Source organism: Rhipicephalus sanguineus, chromosome 11 (genome assembly GCF_013339695.2).
Source record: "Rhipicephalus sanguineus isolate Rsan-2018 chromosome 11, BIME_Rsan_1.4, whole genome shotgun sequence".
Taxonomy (NCBI): Eukaryota; Metazoa; Arthropoda; class Arachnida; order Ixodida; family Ixodidae; genus Rhipicephalus; species Rhipicephalus sanguineus.
The window spans coordinates 100,092,524-100,113,527 of record NC_051186.1 but is presented as its reverse complement, the minus strand read 5'-3'; the positions used below and the strand labels follow the sequence as shown (position 1 = coordinate 100,113,527).

General features: G+C 45.9%; 2 protein-coding genes across 2 annotated transcripts in view; both read right to left on the bottom strand.

Annotated features, from left to right (window-relative positions):
- Positions 1 to 20,707, bottom strand: part of LOC119373635 (ras-related protein Rab-1A) — a 37,936-nt gene extending 17,229 nt beyond the window's left edge. The window contains exons 1-4 of the mRNA XM_037643688.2: positions 20,508 to 20,707; positions 10,395 to 10,467; positions 9,092 to 9,139; positions 6,151 to 6,198 (exon numbers count right to left, since the gene is read on the bottom strand). Coding sequence (XP_037499616.1) covers positions 6,151 to 6,198; positions 9,092 to 9,139; positions 10,395 to 10,467; positions 20,508 to 20,530 — 192 coding nt within the window. The 5' untranslated portion in view covers positions 20,531 to 20,707. The remainder of the gene's footprint in view (positions 1 to 6,150; positions 6,199 to 9,091; positions 9,140 to 10,394; positions 10,468 to 20,507) is intronic.
- LOC119373402 (kelch domain-containing protein 3) overlaps positions 1 to 21,004 on the bottom strand; it is a 536,457-nt gene that overhangs the window by 45,721 nt on the left and 469,732 nt on the right. The gene's annotated exons all lie outside the window — the stretch shown is intronic.

Sequence of the window (21,004 nt, the reverse complement as noted above, 5' to 3'; positions counted from 1 at the left end):
GTTCAGTTAAGAGTAGTTTTTAGTCATCACGTATGCCAATGTCAGTCTCAAATTGCAGATATCCCCATGAAGTCACGATGACATCGAGGAGGACATGCATCTACCTCACATTCACCAACGTCTTATACATGGTGTGAGAAGTGATGTACGTTTCCACCTACTACTGTAATCACAAGGCTTTCACATGCTTATGTGCACGACTGTAAGTACACCACCATCAGAACGACAAGAGGAGACAACACTGTGGCGGTCATCATATACTGCAAATACTGTTGCCAATTCCTTTTCGATTGCATATATGCAAATAAACAATTCGGCCTCTCTGATTGCCTCATTACATGTAACTCGGCAACACCACTTTGCAGCACCCCTCTCAAACAACAACTTGGCTAAAAGAAACGCTTTTGTGTTTCTCATCTCATAATATGCTTAGGGATCTTTCGTACCTTTTCGCAGCGGTACTTTTCCATGAAAAATGATTTTCTTTAGAGATACTTTCAATACCTCAATTTTTCTTGCATTTTGCCCTTTGAACACAGTGGAACCCAGTGAAGTGGTTCAGTAGTACAGTGAAGCCTGAACGATCTGAACTTTCGAAGTGTCACCCAACTAGAAAAATTTCTAGTCCTGTATTTTCTAATGCAAATTAGACTAGATAATTTGAAGTGGCGACCTGCATAAGCCTGGTTAATTCGAGAATTTTGGGCACTGTATGGTAATTCCCGGTTGCGCCACAAACATGGGAGACATGCCGGCACCATCGAGCCACAAGGCAATGCCACATAGCGATCGTTACGATAGGTGCAATGCCCCAGCCTCAATGCTGCCAGCGGAAAAAAAGAACAAACAAACAATAAACAAAAAAAAACAGTGAATAGTATGCTTCATGCATTGCTAAAATCCGCCCCACCACATGCTTCAGACAGGCAACTAAATCCTGTGCTGTGCACTCGGGTCCCCGACTTTCTCAGACAGCCAAAGGAACGGATTGGGCATACAGTCACTGCCAATCATTGCCGAAACACAGGGTCATCATGCGAAGTCTTGCACCCTCGTGCACAAATTTCTCTGGCAAATAAGACCAATTAGCTAATCAAAGTGGTGTGAGGCGTTGGGAAAGGTACCTGAACTCAAATGAGCTGTCAACGAACTTTCCCTGCCACGCTCGCTGAGCTCGATTAGCCCTGAGCAGTTTCGAGTCACTCATTGTTTGAAATGCCCCTTCCGAGACCTTCCACTCTGCTCATAGACATGCTTCTTCATTGGACGTGAAGCGCATCTAAAGTCTACATATAAAGTTTGCATGTGAGCCTATTCAGCACGAGCCTTCCAAAATAAACATTGCAAACACTGCAAGAAATGCTACAATGGTAGGAAGACCGAGCATGAAAGAGTTTACTGCAAGACGCGCAACATACCGCCATATTTTATGTCGACGAGCTGCTTCACCAAACGCCACTCCACACTGTACTGCTTGCCGTTAAAAAGCTTTTGTAGTGGAAGTACTTTTCCGTCAAAAGTAATTTGGAGATATTGCCTATTAGATGGCAATGCTCTGTACATCTGAATTTTTCTTGCATTTTGTTTTTTGGGTGGAAGTATGTTTTTACAAAACTTGTTCAATTTTATCCCTGAATCTTGTTTCTGGCCACTCATCTGTTTTTGACAAAGGGCTGGTTATAAAAGCTTGTGTGCAAAAACTGGTTTTGCAAATGGAAGTTTGTGCAATTCTGCTACTATGTGTTTACATAACATACTGAGCACAGTATTTCCATCAGAACAAAATCCTAGCGTAACATGGAGTATAGCCCGAATAACTCAAACTGCGCGAGCCCGGTTAATCAGATGATTTTGGGTGCGATATGGTAAGTCCGATTTTGCCACAAACTGTGTGGTACGCCGGCCCCATGGAGCCCACAAGGCAATGCCACATAGCGATGATGATTACCATAGGCGTAGCACCCCAGCCTCACTGTTGCCAGCGAAAAAAAAACGCTAGGCACGAGCAGAACACGCAGCAGTCACAGCAAAAGCTGGAGGAGTGGCATTTAGAGGCAAAACCAAATTCACGAGCAGGGAAGTACCCGCTATGCCACCAGTCATCGTTCTGCAGAGAAGTGAGGTACCCGCTACGCGTTTGTATGGCATTATATGCACATTGTTGATGCTGCGGCTAATGAATTATGGCCAAGCCCTTTGTATTAGGTGGGAAGCTTTAAACCACCTACTTGTTACGCCATTCGCATTGTGCAATGCCTGGTTGTCGTTTTAGTCTTCTACCACACCATATTACATTTTTAGACACAAATCCTTGCCCAACATGACACCTGCACAGGGTCTTCTTGCGAAGGAGTTTCAAGCACCGGCAAGGCTCTGTGGTAGAATACTCTACTGCCGCGCAGAAGGCTCAGGTTCAAATCCCGCTGGACCCTGAATTTTCCTTTCCTCACTGTGCGCGAAAGCAGTTATGGATGCCGGTGGCAGCGGCCGACCACTACGGCACCAAAACCAGCCGTTGTGATCTCATAACAGCTTTCGCTGTAAAAAAAAAAAAAATCCACAGTCCATAAATACTTTGTGCATTGCTAAAATTCACCGCTGCAGAGAAGACATGCTTCACTGCAAGTACACAAATTTCAACTAAATCCTGTGTCGTGCACTCGGGTCCCCGACTATCAGACAGCCAAAGGAACGGATTGGGCATACAGTCACAGCCAATCATTGCCGAAACATTGAGTCATCACGTACAGTCTAGGACCCTCATGCACAAGTCACTCTGGTGAATGATACCAATTAGCCAATCAAAGTGGTGTGATGCACCAGAAAGCTACCTCAACTCAAGCGAGTTCTCAACCAATGTTGAATTCAAATGCCATAGTCAGAGCAGCCGATGGACTCTGCAAGCGAGCACTCGACTGTGGCACAGAGCAGCACCTCCGAATCCGCAACTGGAACAGTTGGTACAAGGCGGAAGTGGAAGTGTTATCTGTCGAGTGATGAGTTGCCCAGAATACCTTGCGTGTAGGCATTCCATTCCGCTGTCAAATTCGCGTTCATCCGCAGCAGTTTCAGCGTCGCTGTCACCATCTGATGAATCGCTCGTGCAGGAACTAGAGCTTTGACTCCGAGCTGTTGCTATCGAGCATCTGAAGAAATACTGCACAATTTGCCGAGCCGTCCATGTTGTCTGCTACAGTAGAACCCCGCTGATACGTTTTTGAAGGGACCGTAGGAAATAAACGTAAGAGACGGGAAACGTAAGAGACGAAAAACAGGAAAAACGGCAAAATATTTAGTGGTATGAATTTTATTTCAATTCTTACGAGCAGCACGAAAATTGGCGCACTCAGCCGCGATCTAGTCGATGGATAGAAACGCGGAGCTTAGGACGGCCTCATCCACAGAAATGTAATCAACGTATGTGACTTTTTTAACACCAGCAGCTGTAGGCATGAAAGAACTAAGCACACGCAATCGCGACCGGCACGGCGAGTCCGACCGCGAACCGCACGCACGACCATGCGAGCTCCAACCAGCTCGAACTCCTCCCGTTCTCCGACAAATAACGATGATGATGAGTCTACGCCAACGCGATGGCAGAAGTGAATGCCAATCTCGAAGGCCTTGCTTTCGCAAGCAGTTACGTCATACACGCCATGTTTGTGAAATACAAATCTCAAAGGCAATGCTTTTGTCAATTGTAAATGCCAATCTCGAAGGCCTTGCTTTCGCGAGCAGTTACGTCATAGACGCCATCTTTGCAATTTGAATCTCGAAGGCCATGCTTTTGTTTGCATCACTTGAAAGATTCTGTTGCTTGCGACTCTCATGCGGCTAATATTACGGTCAAACGAGGCCAAGCTGCGTGAAAATGCACCATGGCCGCTCTCTTTGGTAGTCACTCGGTCGGCTCCGAGCGCACTTCGCGACGTATCATACGGGAACGTCCGACAGTTACGACGTAAAAGCGGGGTTCCCAATACATTGTATCCTATGGGAGCTATGCCGGGACCGGCGGAAAATGACGTAACAGCCGGGAAAACGCAGCAGTGAGGAACGTAACAGCGGGGTTCTACTGTATTACTGGCAAAACACACTGACTACCAACAGTGCTGGTGGCACCCCTAAGCAGGCAAATGTGTTAAAGTCACACCGAATTCCGGTCGACTCTGCCGATTTCAGCGGCAGAGTCTTTTTCTGCTTTGTAGGGTGACTCCCGCTCTGAATCCACTCAGACTCTCACTGGAATGCTTGACTCCTGCCCTCACTCTGTCATTGGATCATACCTGCTCCGACTGCATCAATGGAATTCAACATAACTCTTTCCTTAATGAGCTCACTGGGCACTGTTAGCACTGCGCGCAGTTTCGAACCCTTGATGGTTTGAAACGCTGTTTACGATACCTTCCACACTGCTCACAGACACAGTGTTTCATCATACTGAACGAGGACAACTAAAGCCTAGTTATGGCGTTTGCATCAGAGCCAGTTCAGCACCAGCCTTCGAAGATGAAATACTGAACTGCAAGAAATGCCACAATGAGAGATAGACCGAGTCTGAAACAATTGACTGCAAAGTGTGCAACACTCCGACTAGTCTTGTGTCAGGGAACTGCTTCGCCGCCTGGCACAACAAACTGCAGTGTTTAGAGCTAATTTTTGTAGTGGAAGTACTTTTCCATGGAAAATGATTTTATTTGGAGATCTCAATCTTCCTTGCATTTCGGTTTTGGAAAGAAATTCATTTTTACACATTTCGGTCAATTTTACCCTCAATCTCGTTTCTGGCAACATTGTTTTCCAACAAAGGTCCGGTTACTAAAATTATGTGCGAAAACTGGTGTTGCACGTAAAAGTTTGTGCAGTTCTGCTATGCGTATTACATAAAATAGTGAGCGCAGTACTGCATCCACAAAAAAGAAACTGCAGAACCACAGAACAAGATTCCCCAAGAAGCAACAGTGTACCTACCTCCGACAGAAGTGATTAAGAATGTGTAATTACTGCAGCACGGTGTGAACTGTACACAAACACCAATATTTCTGATGAAGAGAGTAAGCAAAGCTCACTGAAGAAAATGCCTTTGGCCCTGCACGTAAGCTGTTGTTTTGAGGGGTGCTGCCAAGCTCACCAAAAAGATGAAAGACACTCAAAGACACCGCTTAATTTAAATGTTGCCTGCATTTTCTGATTTCAAGGTTTAATTTTGGAACCGAAATGAGCAGTCACCCGACCCTACTTTTCTTCGATCCCCAACAAACCAGGTCACTCGTAAGGTCAATGTGATGTCAAATGTACAATATACAGTTAATGTTAAGATGAAGGCAACCGAAGTTGCTTTGTCGTTTCACAAGGTTTGAAATATATAAACAACCGCAAATTGGTGAACAGTCATTACAAGGTATTCTGCACAGAGGAAAGTGGACATTCTGTGTTGTTTTGAAGCAATCCAAGCTGTCGCTAATAGCAGCAAGCTAGCACATTCTCAGTAGAGTTCGCATTCTAAAGTAATTTATTGCTTGTACCTTACCATAACAAAAATGACTTGTGAATATAATGCACCTAAGATGTCTAATCATCATGAATATGCGCTTAATTGCTGAGGTTTCACGTGCCAAAGCCGTGATATGAGGCACACCATAGTTAAACTGCTCCAGAAAACTTTGATGAGGGGTTAACTAACGTGCACTGACATTGTACAGTACGCAAGCCTCTGGCATTTTTGCCTCCAAAATACAACCGTCGCAGCCGGGATCGAACCAGTGTCTTTTATGGTCAGCAGCCAAGCACCACAACCACTGAGCCAACACGGTGGATGTGAATATACACATGAATATACACGTGAATATGCACTTAGTTGCAATCTCCACTGTTGTTTCGGCTAGGTTTCAACTGCTGTAGCTACTCTTTTGAGGATTTATGTTTGCCTTCTGAGCCAAGCTAACAACATTGGCAGCAAGCCAGAGAAAGGGGCAGTTAATTGGTACTCAAACATCCAAGGAAGGTTAAGTGGAAAATGCAATCAGTACACATAACCGTCGTGCCATCGTGTCAACCAAACTGCCACCTCTCTTGGGCACAGTTTTACAGCCGAGCATCTCAACGGGTAAGACGTGTCACACCTATGGAATGGAGGGCAGTCGTACTTACAATCTGCAGCTTGATGGTCTTTCCTTCTAGTTCTATTGTCCTGATTTTCTGCAGAAGAAAAAGAAAAGATGGAAAGCCATATTAACACAGACCAAAACATATTCGCATGGACAACTTCAATAAAGCACCTTCACCACATACACAGCAAACCTGCAACAGCAATGAGACTCGATTTTTTCTATTGAGCTTTAAGACGACATTGGGGATGGGAGGGGTAATCTTTTCACCTCAACTATAATTATAGGAAAATATATTCTCAGCTGTTTTGAACTCTGCTGTCTTGAAATTGTACGAACAACTTCATCTGAAGTTTCAGCTCGTTCTGGCTGGAGTCTAACAGCACTGGCTGCTGGACACGACTAAGCAACGAGACACGGAACCGAGCCAATAAAGGCTCATTCACACAGGCAACTAGCATCGGTGGCGCAACAGTTTCCAACCAGCGACTGCACGTAACGACTCAAGTCAACCAATGCTCACGCTGGCTAGCGCGGCCTACACGTTGCCATGTCGAATTTGCGTGTTATAAATATGGCATTCCAACGAATTGGTTGAGCCATGGCAGGAAAACAAAGACAGTGGCCCATTCCAACCAAAAGCAGTTCTGTATAATGAGGATGTGATGCCACTCGGCACTTTAAATATTCAATAAAAAATTACCCTGACAGGTCGCATTTGGCGAAAAAAGATCTTCAAAGGGTTAAAAACATACGATCTGAAAATTTTGGTTCAACTTTCCGCAAAATCTCAAACGCATGAGAAACCCTTTGCTGTGCACTCGGGTAAAGACTTCGTCTCAGACAGCCAAAGGAACGGATTGGGCATACAGTCACAGCCGGTCATTGCCGAAACATTGTGTCATCATGCGAAGTCTTATACCCCGGTCACACTGTCAAGTTTAGTGTCATTTTGAGCGAGTGCACTTACGCCCCCAGAATGGCACTTTGGCAGCGCGCTGCTACACGAGAAAGGGAAGTGCACTTTGGAAATGATTGTAATGGCGATGGGTACTTAAGTAGCACAACAGATATTTGTTATTTCAGGCAATGTTTTTTAAGTAATACTGTGTTACAGCTATAACCAGCCCTTAAAATAAAATTTACGTACAAACGCGGCAGCTGCAGCCATTGCACGGCGTGCGCTGGGCATGCCCCTGGCGGTCGTGGCTGTAAACTGCCCGAGAACGAGAATAGCAAAGTAGTTTTTTTGTGTTATAGTATGTTTTAATGCATAAGAATATTCCTAATAAAGAAAACGATAGTTCAAAAATGCTATAAACTCGGCTTCGGATAATAACTCATTTATTCTCGAGCCACTGCTATCGAGGCTAGACACTCCGTCTCGGCGAAGTGAGTTTGGCGAACGCACTCGCCGGCAAGTGCGCTTTGCAGCGAGTGTCACTAAACGTTCCCGTGTGACAGCATGCGAATGGCACTAGTGGCGAAGTGCACTCCCTCAAAGTGCACTTGAGTTGCCCCGTGTGACAGGGGTATTACGCCCTTGTGCACAAGTTTCTCTGGTGGATAAGACTGCACACCAACGTGACACAATACGAAAATTTATTTCCAAACACAGCCAGTGAAAATAAACTGCAGGTTCTTTTTTAAAGTCCCGCAACTGTAATGCAGAGCTCTCGAAAGATTTTGACAGCTGTGGTTCTTCAAGAAGCAACCACAACACACGAAAGCTTGCATTCCACCCTAATCAGGATGCTGCCGCAACGACAGCTACAAATTATCTCGCAAGCAGCACGACTGTAGTAAGGTACAACATAAGAAGCGTCTGCCCAGATGACAACTGTACCAGCCGATTGCCAGCATGACAAAAAAGAAATAGCTCTGTTCATGTTGTCGGCCACATTCTCTGACGGAGAATCTGACTCATCCGTCATGAGTCAGCTCTATCCGACTCATGCCGTCAGTCTATAGTCGGATACAACTTAAGACGGCAGGAGAGGACCCACCCAGACGACTGAAGCACGACAGCCGATCACCTCCGCGACTAAAGAAATAGTCCCGCTCATGCACGCGCCGATGTTCTCCGAAGGCGGAGCCCCCGGCCGTCCCGCTCATGACGTCAGTCCCGAGTGCGCGCCCATTGGTGCAGGTCTATGTTCATCGGCCTTTGAGGAGGAAATGCTGCTGCCTTCTAAAGTTGTACCCGACTATAGAGTGGTGCAGGCTTGCGTGATTTAGCCTTAGAGGTGGAAATGTTGCATCTGTCTGAAAATGTACCCAACTCTAGTGATAAGGAAGCATCTAACCCTCTGATGAGAGACGCCCGATCAACCATTGCTTATATGCGAGAACAGTCTCTTCTGAAGAGCAAATAGCAGATTCTTACCATCAAAAAGTCGCATGTGAACAAATAAGGAAATTTCACTTATAATTGCCTGAAATATCAAAATCAGTTTCAGTTCTTTCCACCACGGACTTGGCGTTTTCCAAAATAGTGTGCACATTACAATCGTGGATGCGGCACAACCAAGTAAACACAGTACATTTCATGCAGTGTGTTATGAACAGAATTAGGTTTAGAGAGTCCAAATGAGATAGAAGTTGAAGGAAGATGGGAGGCCTAAAGTGTCGAGAAAAAAATGGGGCGTTTTCACATGGGGACTTGTCTCCATATGGGCCCTATTGAAATGTTGGCCTCAGAAATACTCCTTGTTCAACATTGTGTTCCAGGGGTTCTCTTGCGGCAAACCATGAGGACATTAATAACCACAAAACAGCGTGAGGAACTCTGAATGACTAGTGATCACCTGAAGTTGTTACTAAACATTCACCCCCCCCCCCCCCAAATAGTTCAATCAAAACCCTTCAAAGAAGTTCCACATTGTGTGGACGCAGAGCACACATCAAGTAAATGAAGAATAGTAGAAATTTCATCTCGTGAACAGCCATACACAACATTTCATACAAGCAAACAGGCAACTTACAAAGTCGACACCAATTGTGCTGATGTAGCTTTCCGTGTATGTGTCGTCCTGCAAAAGAAAAAAGAGAAAGGCACAATTATAGATGTTGCTTTTGAAAAAAAAAAAAGTCTCTGGTTCGAAACCAATGCCAATGCGCCACTCAGACATCCAAGGAAGGTAACTAAATGGATCACAGATGTTCACAATTAGTTGGCTGTGATTATCATCATGCGTGGCTTGGCTCCTACAACACTTGGCTTCCGATTTCGGAAATAACAGAGCAGTAAAGTTGACTACACTGCAATGATGTGCCCTGAACACCAAGTTATGAACAAGTTAAAAGGCCGACTGGAACACTATTTCTCGTTGGTTAAACCAATTGTAACTACCACAGCAACTGTGAAAGAAGCTTCAGGTCTCTCATAGCCCCAATGGTTGCCGAACGCAATTCGAATGCAACCAAAATGACACCAATGCTGTCAAACCCGTGCTTATCACAAACCATACTGAATGAGAGTCTGTAGTCAACATTCTAGGTTTTATGCTAGTCGTAATAACAAACCCTTTTCCTTGTCTTTTGAATTTCAGCATTAGAAGCATTTCTGAAAGTGTCCCTACAACAGATTGGCTTGTATTATTACAGAGAGACTGCTGCACTGCAAGGATATCGGAAATTACGATTTTCCATACAAAAACCTCCATTAGCAAGGCTTACAGTGAGCAGTGCTTCTAAAGTGACTATTGTGTGAAGCAAAGTTCACAAAAGCACAAAAATGCTCTCCAAGCAGCAACAGAGTGCAGCCATTTATGTAGCAACAGTAAACACAGCCTTCAAGCAATGACACCGTGTTAGAAGAAAAACTAAGTGGACATGTTTCATTAATTCAAATCTAGAGCATGAGATACCACCCAGAATGAGCCGACATCTCCCACATCCAAATGAGGTAAACAGCTAATGGATACTTATTCAAGACAGAGCTCTGGAAATTTCACTCTATGTAATCATTTCACCATTACCGTTATTACAGCAACTGCTACCCGTAATTAAAATATTTTTCCTTGTTGGCTAGTGACTTGCATAGTACGGTGTCTTTTGTGCTTGTGTAGAGCTGCTTTACTGTACTCAATTCTAAAGGGAGGTGCCTTGTACAGTCTTGACTATGGGAACTCCCTCTGCATATTTGTACAAACTCCATTTGTAACCTTACGTGCAATAAAGCGAAACTAACTGAAAATAACTGACACCCTTAATTTTATAACATGTTTTTGAAAAAAACACAATTAATTGATGTGCCAAAGCATCTATTCAAAAGTGGACACTCACCGCGAACCTGAGCAGCAGACAGGACTTGCCCACCCCCGAATCGCCAATGAGGAGAAGCTTAAATAAATAGTCGCTGCAAAGAACAGGGAACACGGATGAGTTTGCAGTTGACACAAGCCACCAAAGTGAACAGAAACACAAACACTTCAACAAATATTGCAAAAAAACAAATGGCTTTATTTTTTAAAATTAAAACAAGTTATGAACAAACCACATATAGATCTCTAGGGAAACTGATCGTGTATTCCCTGAAATATGACTAGACTTGCACACTGAGGCTAAACAGCTGTTCTGGTGACTTCAGCGTGAAACTGTGCAGATTTCACGGAGATATCCACACGCTCTTGAGAGTACTGTGAACTGTACATGTTGTAATAACGCATGCGATGACAAGATGTTGAAAGAGCGATGTCACTGAAACAAGCTGGCAAGCACTCTCGTCTTCGTTTAGGCAGAGTGACAATGAAAGGTACCATAGTTGAAACGTTGAATCCAGCAACTTTCTTTGTCTAACAACTTCTCAACACTACAAAATCAAATCTTCCTTCCAGATTGTGTCTCGTTTGAATCGCAAAAGATCACACATGACCACAATAGTTCCTAACGCAAAATTTGACACAGCTGTCTAGGTGCTTTGAATTCAAGACAAGTGAACAGCTGGGTCCTGTCAGGGGCAAGACTTAAAACTACTTCTGCAGCACGCACCCCTAGGTGTTTTTTTCAGCAGCGCACACCTCTGGATTCTGGCGACGGCGGCACTGAGCCCCTGCTGGGGCTGTTCGTTAAGCCTCAGCAGCAGACTCCCACTGGCTGCCTAGCTTATTTTCAGCTAACAGGTACACAAATTGCACATAACACTTTCTGTAGCGAGGGCAATGGCACAGGTGCAAAGGCTCCACTTTTTTCCACGAACTCTTTGCCATCTCAGTCTTTCATGCTCCGCTTTCCACATCATCTTTCCGCTGTAGCTTCCTCCACACATTTCTTTCAGCGTCATTCAATTTGTTATGCTCTATGTTCACTCTTATCTTCCCTTGTACTTTTCGTTCGGTTACACTAATAATGACATGAGACAAACGAAACGGCACCAAGGAGTTGTGCCCTAAAGGCCTAGCCATTCTTTAGTCAAGCAGTGTGCACACTGGAAATTCAGGCGTGATGCCAGTCATCAGACATCCAAGGAAGGAACGGAGAAATAAATCAGAGTGTCAGCTCCGCAAGGATTATCATCACGTCTGACATCACTGAGAACGAACCAGCGAGTGTGCCTGCAACGAACTAGTCCCCTACGCGCGTAGGCTGTGCTACCGACTGCTTAGTACTGCAAACTAACAGTGTGTAGTTCCGTGCCGCTGTTCTCTGCTGCACATTGGTTCCCCATTTTCACGTACATATTCTTTTTATGTGCTTACTGTCACACCAACTTCTAGTGTACACAGCTGGGGCCCCTCTAAGAATGTGCGTGTTGTTATGTCTAGACGGGGATGATACCCTTGGACTACTCATTTATCATCGATGTGCCCATGTCTGTGGCCAGGCTGACTCCACCGACAAACGTGGCCTCTTATCAAGAGGCCACCACAAGAACAAATGCAGCCCTAACACCACATGTAACCTCAGCTCACAGACCTGCAGTGTTTCTGTCCTTCACCTGTGAATGACAGTTGTGCTAGCTTGTTTCTGCTCGAACCGCAAGTACTTTTTTTTCAACTAATGTAGATACTAAGCACATTAAGAGAAAGGTTCTTCGTCAAAATCCCCGATGAAATTTGCCAGGACGTTCCAAGTTTCCGAACTGAAACAAGTGACACAACCGTGTGTCCGTACGGGGGAAGTCAGCTATCTGAAACATCCGAGAGGTGCTTGACGTCACGAAAATGAGTAAGTGCTATGGGATGGATGATTTATGCAAATTCTCTGTGGGAGGGACAGATGGCTGTGGGTGGAGCTGACATTCTTAGTTTGTAACTGAGTGTAGTCCCTTCAAGGTAATAAAGATAAGCCCACTAATTAAAAAAAAAACCTGGCATTACAGCACCTTTTTAGCTGAACTACAGGCTAATCATAGTTTGGAATAATGAGCACAGCTGCAATCAAATTCATAAACAGCAGGCAACTCTTGCAGCAAGTGTTGGAGACCGACTGCACGGGCAACCAATAATAGAACGATTCGGGTATGCATTATGTTACATTACAAACTTGCAATCCAAACGAAAGCCACCCCCGCCCCCCCAAGTGATGGATTGGAACCTAGTTATTATAACCAAACGAGCATAGCGAAATTTCTGCAATCAGTGGCTTTTATTAAAAGCTTGGTTTACACTCAACAGAAAATGCTAACTGCAGACTGAGAATTGTAACCTAAGCGTTACTTGATGTAACCGGACATCCACTAGTTGAGTATTATGCACGGCAGTTATTTACCAGAAAGCCTCGGGTAATAAAAAAAAACTGCACTGCAAATGAAACACTGAGCTTCACTATGACTGCAATACTGGCACAACAGATTTGCTTGCAAAGTATGTAACAGAGTACGGCATCCCGCATATGCTGGCCACTTATAATTGGAATAAATCAAAAGCCTCACCTCCAGTAACAATGCTATAGATAGACTTGTCTCATGAGAAATTAGTGCCCAATGAAGTTTTGCTTCACAAGGGGAACTCCATATCCCTGTCCCTTTCTAAACAACAGCATTTTTCATTACATATTCCCGCAAGCAAGGTCTCCAAGCAGGAAAAACTTCCGTGATGTATGTGCCACCTGCTTATGCAACAAGCCAGCAGCTGGCCTCTGAATACCCATCTACCACTTACGCCGTGCACCCTTGCAACAACCATAAAAAATTAGGCTTGCACACACATTTACCACCCATTGTGCAACGCTAAAAGAGAACAATAAGATTAGCTGGCTACTGATTCTGCTCTTGAAAAAAATTCGGCAGATCCCACGCACCGTGAGAGTCGATGTATGCGAAGCATGCGGCGGAACTGACTGTGGCGTAATTTTTTCTGAGCGAAACGTTACAAAGTGACACTAAGGATTTGCATAAATTTTACACGCACACATATACGTCGAAGAGCAGCATATGTGTTATATAACCAGTTGTTTACAGTTGGGTAACGCTGCGTACGGCAACATGGGTTTACCAACACCAGGAGCAGTAACCTGATATGTAGCGTTTGTCCTTGTGATGGAGAACGTAAGCACGTCTCACGAACCCGTGTGCATGTGTGGAAGAAGTTCCTGACAGTTCTTGAACAAGGTCATCATCACCGTAGTCAGTGAGCACCAACAGCTCGTCATGACTTGTAACTGGATCCGGTCGTGATCGCGGTGACGAAGGGTCCATGTGTAGTGAAGTATGACGTATTGTGCACCTGTTGGAAATCGTGGATGCCTCCGTCATTTCGTCAACAAATTGTCTGTCGATAGAGCCGGCGACATGTCGGAACCTGAAGTCACCCTTCGCGTTGGTGAGGTATAGGCCGCTCAGGCTGGTAGGCCTGTATAGTGCTAGGTAGACCAACATAAATGGATGGCGCTTGTCGTATTCGTAGACTACCTGGGCCTATGTGGCCTACGTAGCCTAGTCTACAAAGCGGCTGTCAGTAAACCTGGTATCATCCTCGGTCAGCATGAGGCCATCGCCCAGCCTCTTAAGAAATGAAGAATACACTGCGGCGTTCTGGCGGGCTAATATCATACGTAACTTTCGTTAATGTATTCCTCCGGGGTCGTGCAATGCATCAATATAGCTTGCTGAATCATAGGAATACAAATGTAATGTTTATTAGACTGCTATAAAACCGGAGCCAACACCGGAACCACAGACGTCAATCTGATATGACGCCTGTATCGTAGGAGTATCATGTAGTGTTTATTGCTTTGTTCCAAAATTAGATAGCCAGCACCATAACCACAATTGACGTTGCACCGATATTACGCCTCCATAGGCTGTTTTTTCCAAACCAGTTTATGTACATGTCGTGGCTCTGTGGTAGAATACCTGATTGCCACGCAGAATGCTTGGGTTCGATTCCTGCTGCGGTCCTAATTTTCATTCTTTCCGTTCGTCGGGTCAACGCTGCCGATGTCGGTTTTTCTTCACGCTCTTCTATTTAAGTCACCAATGTCTGTTCTCGCCGTTCCTGGGTAGATATAAACTGTCAATCACCTGTGGCGCATACCCGTACACCGCGGCCCCTAGTAAACGGGTATGTGCCGCACGGGTCTGGAGGAGAGGGTTCGACGACGTACGCGACAGGATCTTCGCGTTATTCATGTGAAGACCCGACAGTCATATTCGTCAAGTCTTCTTGCCCTCCCATGCCAATTTTGGTCTACACCAAGTTAAGGAGCCGATCATGAGAGCGCCCAGACGTAGGCGGCTAGATAGATAGATAGATAGATAGATAGATAGATAGATAGATAGATAGATACGTAGATAGAAACGCTCAAAGTGCCAGAGGTTCGCTAAGAAATGCTTCGCATTTAAAAAAAAAGACAAGTCGGCATCATTAAGTGTAGACATTCTACAATGCAAAATCGTCCCACTTCCTACAACAAGGTAGAGCTGACTGAAACTGCCAACTTTCAAAGGCAAATCCATGCTACATTTGAATACATCAAGCTTCCAAGGTATCTCACAAAGCACAGGCATAGAAGCATGCAAAGGGATCGCAACTTCGTACTCTGCAACCCCTGCAATTCACAATAAGGTCGTTCAGCAAAGTTTTTACAAACCTTTGCAAGAAGTAAACTTTTATTGGAAATCTAACGGCATGCCCAATTTATTGAGTCAGCAAAGCTCAAAACAACTCAAGAGGCCCAAACTGACAAACAGTTTGTAGAATGTACTACTTCTATCAGCCAAAAAATAGGAAAGACGTCTGCCATCGCATGCTCACTACCAACAAAAAGCTGTGTGAAATGCAGCCCACCAGCTTATCAGGCACGTGAATGTACTCTCTGACCTAGCCAGCGTATCTTTTCAAGACACGACTCAGCTTATTAGAACATGAAATGGTATGCCAAACCAAACAATGATATCTACCTGCACCCTATTCACAACAGGGCCAAGGTTTCAGAGCAATTTTATGGCGACTGAATGGCACTGGCATAGCGAACAAGCAATTTTAACATTCAATGAACTCTGCATTACACAAGCATGCATTCCAAACTTCCTGTCCTACGTAACCTGTAAGCTAACCTGCACCAAATGTACAGTGACCTGTATAACTTTTGGTTCCTCTATGTGTACGAAACAGCAGCATGAATAAAAGGTATGGCTGCTGTGACAATGAAGTGCTGCAGTAGAGGGTTTAAAATATGGCTTGTGATTCGCACATAGTTATTTCTGAACTTGTAAGTGTATAACACAGGGTCATATTCCTACAAACAGAGAAGCAAACTTCGTGTCCTGCTTGTCATGCAACATCTACGCACTAAAAGTGCGCCTCAGCACTGGGCCTTCTGAACAAGCACTTTTAATCGGGGACTATGCACCAAGGTAAAGGCTCCGGCAGTCACTGGTCACTTATGCCCAATGAGTGTGCTGTGCCATCAGTCTCAGTATTAGCGTTCAAACAGCTGTATTTGGCTAAAACCAATACCACACCACGGGGCACTCTAAGGAATCTATGGCTCCTGCTCACATAGGAAGTGTCATTATTTACAATAAGAAAGACACGTTATGCCAAATTATACAGATATAAATATTTGTTTTGCACCACTTTTCAATTGCAAATACAAGCAATGAGAGGGATTTTTCCAGCCTTTGTAGGACTGCCTGTTAAACATGAAGTTGCGTGTAGCAACAGAGGGCTTTTCAGAAATAAAGTGTCAAAAGCTAATAGTTGGGGCTTGATGTGCCAAAACCACAACATGATTGTACGAGACACCGTAGTGGGAGGCTCCGGAAATTCCGACCACCTCGGATTTTTTAAAGTGCACCTTAATCTGAGCACATTGGCCTCTAGTATTTTGCTTCCATAGAAACTGCAGCCGCCGTGGCCGGGATTCAATCGCGCAACCTTCGGGGTTGGAAGTCGAGTACATTAACTACCACACTAGCACAGCTGCACTTGAAAAGTTAGCACAGACATTTCCCACATCAGCGAACTTTTAAAAGAGGTCAGCTTGAATGGATAAATTCCTAAGAGGCAGCACTGTTGTGCAGAGTTCCCACAATTCATGAAATGCACACTCATCACAGACATGCTTAATGTAAGTTGCTGAGACAAGTCTAGGGACAGAACACGTGAATGGGCGTCATCGAATGGTAGTCCGACATGAAGCCTGAATTTATCCATGTCGAACGAATAAATGTCGATGACATTTATTCATTCAGATATCCACAGTGCCCTAAATTCGCCATTATTGTATGGGGGAAAATTCTCACAAACAGCACGCACACACAGAATTCCGCAGACTTGCACAGCATATTTTGTTGTTGTCAATCATTAGTATTGTACAAATATTTTTTGTGTCATCCGAAACCGTTGCTTCTACCCTTCAATAACGAAACATGAAAGAAAAGCGGCCCGTCGTTGATGTTACCTCCGGTGAAAAGGCGAGGAGGAAAGCGGCACTTGTAGCAGAGCTGACGGCTTCGCAATCATTACCCCCCCCCTCCCCCCACCCCGCTTCCCCTTATCAAGGACTTCGGCCTTGCTCGACGACGCGCGCTTGCACTACACTTAGGGGACGGCGATGTTTGAAGGATAAAGGATTACGAAACACCGCGTAGAGCACAGGGCCGCCGCTGCGCTCCCTCCGGGCGTCACACCGCCGCCGCCCCTACACTACTCATCTTCGCGCGACAAGGCGGCCTGTATGTCCACCATGGAGGCACGCACTTTTACAAAAAGACGCGCAGAAGTCACCTAGTTAGAATTCTCGTTTTTGACAAGCCCACGCGCAAGCGCCGGACGATCGCATCTTCGCGTTGTGGAAACTTCAAAAGCGAATTCCGGCAATAAGACGGAAAGGCGGGCTAGTTGGTACGTCTGCACAGCGGAAAACTTGCGCGCACCACACGAAGACAACGAAAAAAAAAAAGTACACAAAGTCTAGCGCAGACTAACAACTGAACTTTATTCCATAACAAGGACCATACATACATTCTGGATAACCACCTCAATCACTGCGCATGGGCAACACGGCACCGCATTTCCCTCTACATAAGAACGATAAAACCATTAACAGAACCGATACACCATCCCGTATTGTTGAGCAATTTAATTCCGTGTTCATTGAATGCGATGGACCTTGTGTACTTTTTTCGTTGCGTCTTCGTGCGCAATTTTTCCACTATGCAGCTAATTCCTGCAGTTCTGCATGACCAAACAACGATATGATTTTTAGGCACGCCGTAGGCAACCTCCTTAATTGCAACCCGTTTTGTACGGCCCGGAATGCCGCATGGCAGCAAACGCAATCCACAATGCCGAGGAAAGTCCATGTGTGTGTTTAAAAAAAGAAACGAGCTTTTCCTGGTTGGTGTGCCAGCGTTCAGACATCCAAGGAACAAGAACTATCACAGGTAGTCAAGCCCAGGTTTATCATCATGCTGACCAACCACAGACAAAGCTAGTTCCACGATCCAATAAAATTATCACGTTTTACGCCCCAAAAACGCCATATCAGTTAGTCTTAAGCCATAGTTTGAGACCCCCGGATTGATATTGACTATCTGCGGTTTCCTCTTTAATGCACCTAAATACACGGTTGTTATGGCATTTCGCCACCATCGAGATCAGGCCGCGTGGACTGTAATCGAACCCACGCCCTCGACGGGCAAGCGGCGCAACACCCATAGCAGCTAATCCACCACGGCGGGTGCCGGAACAAGGGGCGCGCAGCGCGATGACACATCGACCAATCGATTAGACGTCAAGACGGGTCTGTTGACAAGTCACGCGCCGCAGATCGCTATCATACCGGCCCAGCAAAAACCGGCGCACAACAACTTATTCTTCACGATTGTACGTATCCAGCGTGATTAGAGTGAGACAACTCCCTCAAAATTTTCACGCGCTGAAGCCGTGAGTCACGCGAGTTGTTGCGTTGCAGCTCGCGGTGGATGACATGACGTCACTTGTCAGTCACGGGGTGGCTGTGTCAACTATCTGCGCAGCAGTCTACGCGGGTACGTGGGTGGTTTGTTAACAACAATAACGTGAATAGTTAAGTGCGGCCTTGAAGCTAAAGGAGCACGAGAGGTCATTTTGCTATTAAACATCACCGAACACGTCACGAAAGCCATGACGCAGCGAGTGCTCGGGTCGTTGAACTCGGGCCCAAACGAACAGCCTAACGGATCTCAATTGAGAACGCACACCTTCCAGGACTACGCAGTTTAGTGTGTTGTAGACGTGTGACAATGAGCACAACGTCGTACAATCAACAAACGATCGGTCACACAACGACGAAGTGTTTTTTTGTCTGCCTACGAAACTACCTACGATGCAAGAAAAGAGCTTTGCATGGAATGGCGCAGCCCGCCAGACAATTCAGGCTCGCCACGCACGCTGATGCCAGAAATAAAATGCCCGAAGAAGCTTCGCTATTTAGGTGGTGTGGGGTTGCGTCAGCATCAAAACTTGCGACAAGTGTGACAAGGAACGTGCGCAGAGGAAAAAGCGCTCGCAAACAGGATCGGGGCGCTTGTCGAAAGCAGCCAAAAGGACGATAAGTCTGCACTAGTTTCGTAGCTAACGAACTAATTAATGCGGCTTATCTGAAGGCGTAGCTGTTACGTGAAAACCCACTTTTCCAAACTACTGCGGCCTGCCGTGGTTTGACAAGCTGTCAAGAAACGTTTTCATTGAGCCAGCTTTTGTATAAACGTAGACAGGTTAGCCTTCGGAAAATTGTTTATGGTCTCGATAAAAACAAGGCCTTTCGTCCAACGAGGAAGTCGGCGGAGGTTGTTTTTTTTAGATGAAAACTGTTCCAAGAACGGACAGCAAGTCAAGCCGCCCAAAACGGAGTCTCGTAAAATGCAAGCCATAAAAAGTCTGTGTTCGCCAAGATAAGCTTTCGAGAGAGGCGGGCGTTTTCAACACTTTCACACAAGAACAATGCGGGTGTATTGCATCCATTAATCAACCTGAAAGCACACCTATGTCAAATGTCGTTTTTTGTAAGCGATTTCGCACGGCTGTAACGTTTGAAAGGAGATTCACAGCGCTTCGTTAACTTTCACAAACGGAGCCAAATGTAGAACAACCTCGACTATCACGGTCACTAGTCGCGAACAATGCAACTCGGCGCCAGGCGTGCTGAATCGGGCTCGAAGGGCATTGACAAAGCATCGCGGCATCAGGGCGATAGAACCAGCGACTGAAAACACACCCAGCTAGTTAGGCCTAGGGGGCAAAAAACAGCTGTCCACCTACGGGAGGGTGAGGGAAGGCAACAGTGAAAAAAGTTTGCCCGGAGAAGACAGCAGAACAAAGAGGGTCTCTCGAAACATGCTGCGACATGCGAACGAGCCCTCTTCCATCGTCAACGGGTGTAAAAACAACGTGCAATAACGTCCGAACGAGGAAAAACCGTAGTGTGCGTCGCTACACATTACACGCGTTATTCCAGCGAAGCCTGCCTCCGCAACAAGTACACATCGTTATCGCCTCGGCACAAAACGCCCGCTGGCTCGAACAAAATGTATCACCCGACATTGCAGCCCGAAACATTCCCGAGTCGAGCACGCCAGCGTTGATTTACGCCGTCGGGGGCCAAGCCCGTTTTACGACGGGTTGGCTAACCCCAGCCAGATCCCGTGACTACCAAGTGGCATCAAATCAATGGGACCTTTCATACGCGCTTCGCTTAGCAGCGCACGGCGAAACACCACGCTCGCTCAAAAAATCATAGTCCGCGCAACCGTAGCGGTAGAATCTGCCAGGGAAAGGCCTCCCAGGCACCTTCCACATGCGCTAACTCGACGTTGACGTGGAGGCGTCACGAATGCCTCGCTGTCGCTTCTCTCTTTCGGCCCCCCACACGGCGACGGAGCCAACACACGTAGCGGTGTAGGCTTAACCGGCGACACCCCTGTGCACTTCGCGCTCGGAAACGCCGGTAAACGGTGTCGAAGGCACTTACTATTCTGGATTCATCGTAGTCATTCTGTGGCTCTTGCGGAGGCGAGTCTGTGGTAGAACTTTGGCTTGCTTGCACTCGAGTTACGGCGTTTTTTCAGTGGGGACCTGGCGAATCCGGAAGTCCTCAATATGGCTGCCTCCACCCTCTAGCCCAGCGGAATCTTGGGGGCCGTGGAATCAACGAATGACGTAAGCGCACGCGACGTGGCCAAGCGGTGGCGCCACCCATGGGTAGCTAAACAACGCGCGAATGACACAGCGCGAAGCTAGCTCTCCGAAATTGTAATTGCCTTCAAGTTGTAGAGTTAATTACTCGAAATTCAAAATGCACGATGTTTCGAAGTTCTCATAGAGAGCTTCAAATGATCTACGAACCACAAAGTGTCGCTAGTGGTCTCGTCATGTCAAAACGGTTTCGGTTTCGCATGTGTCGTCCGTAGCGTTATTCAAAGATGTCGCTGCGATCCTGCAACGTTGACAAGTTTGGCGATGTTGAAG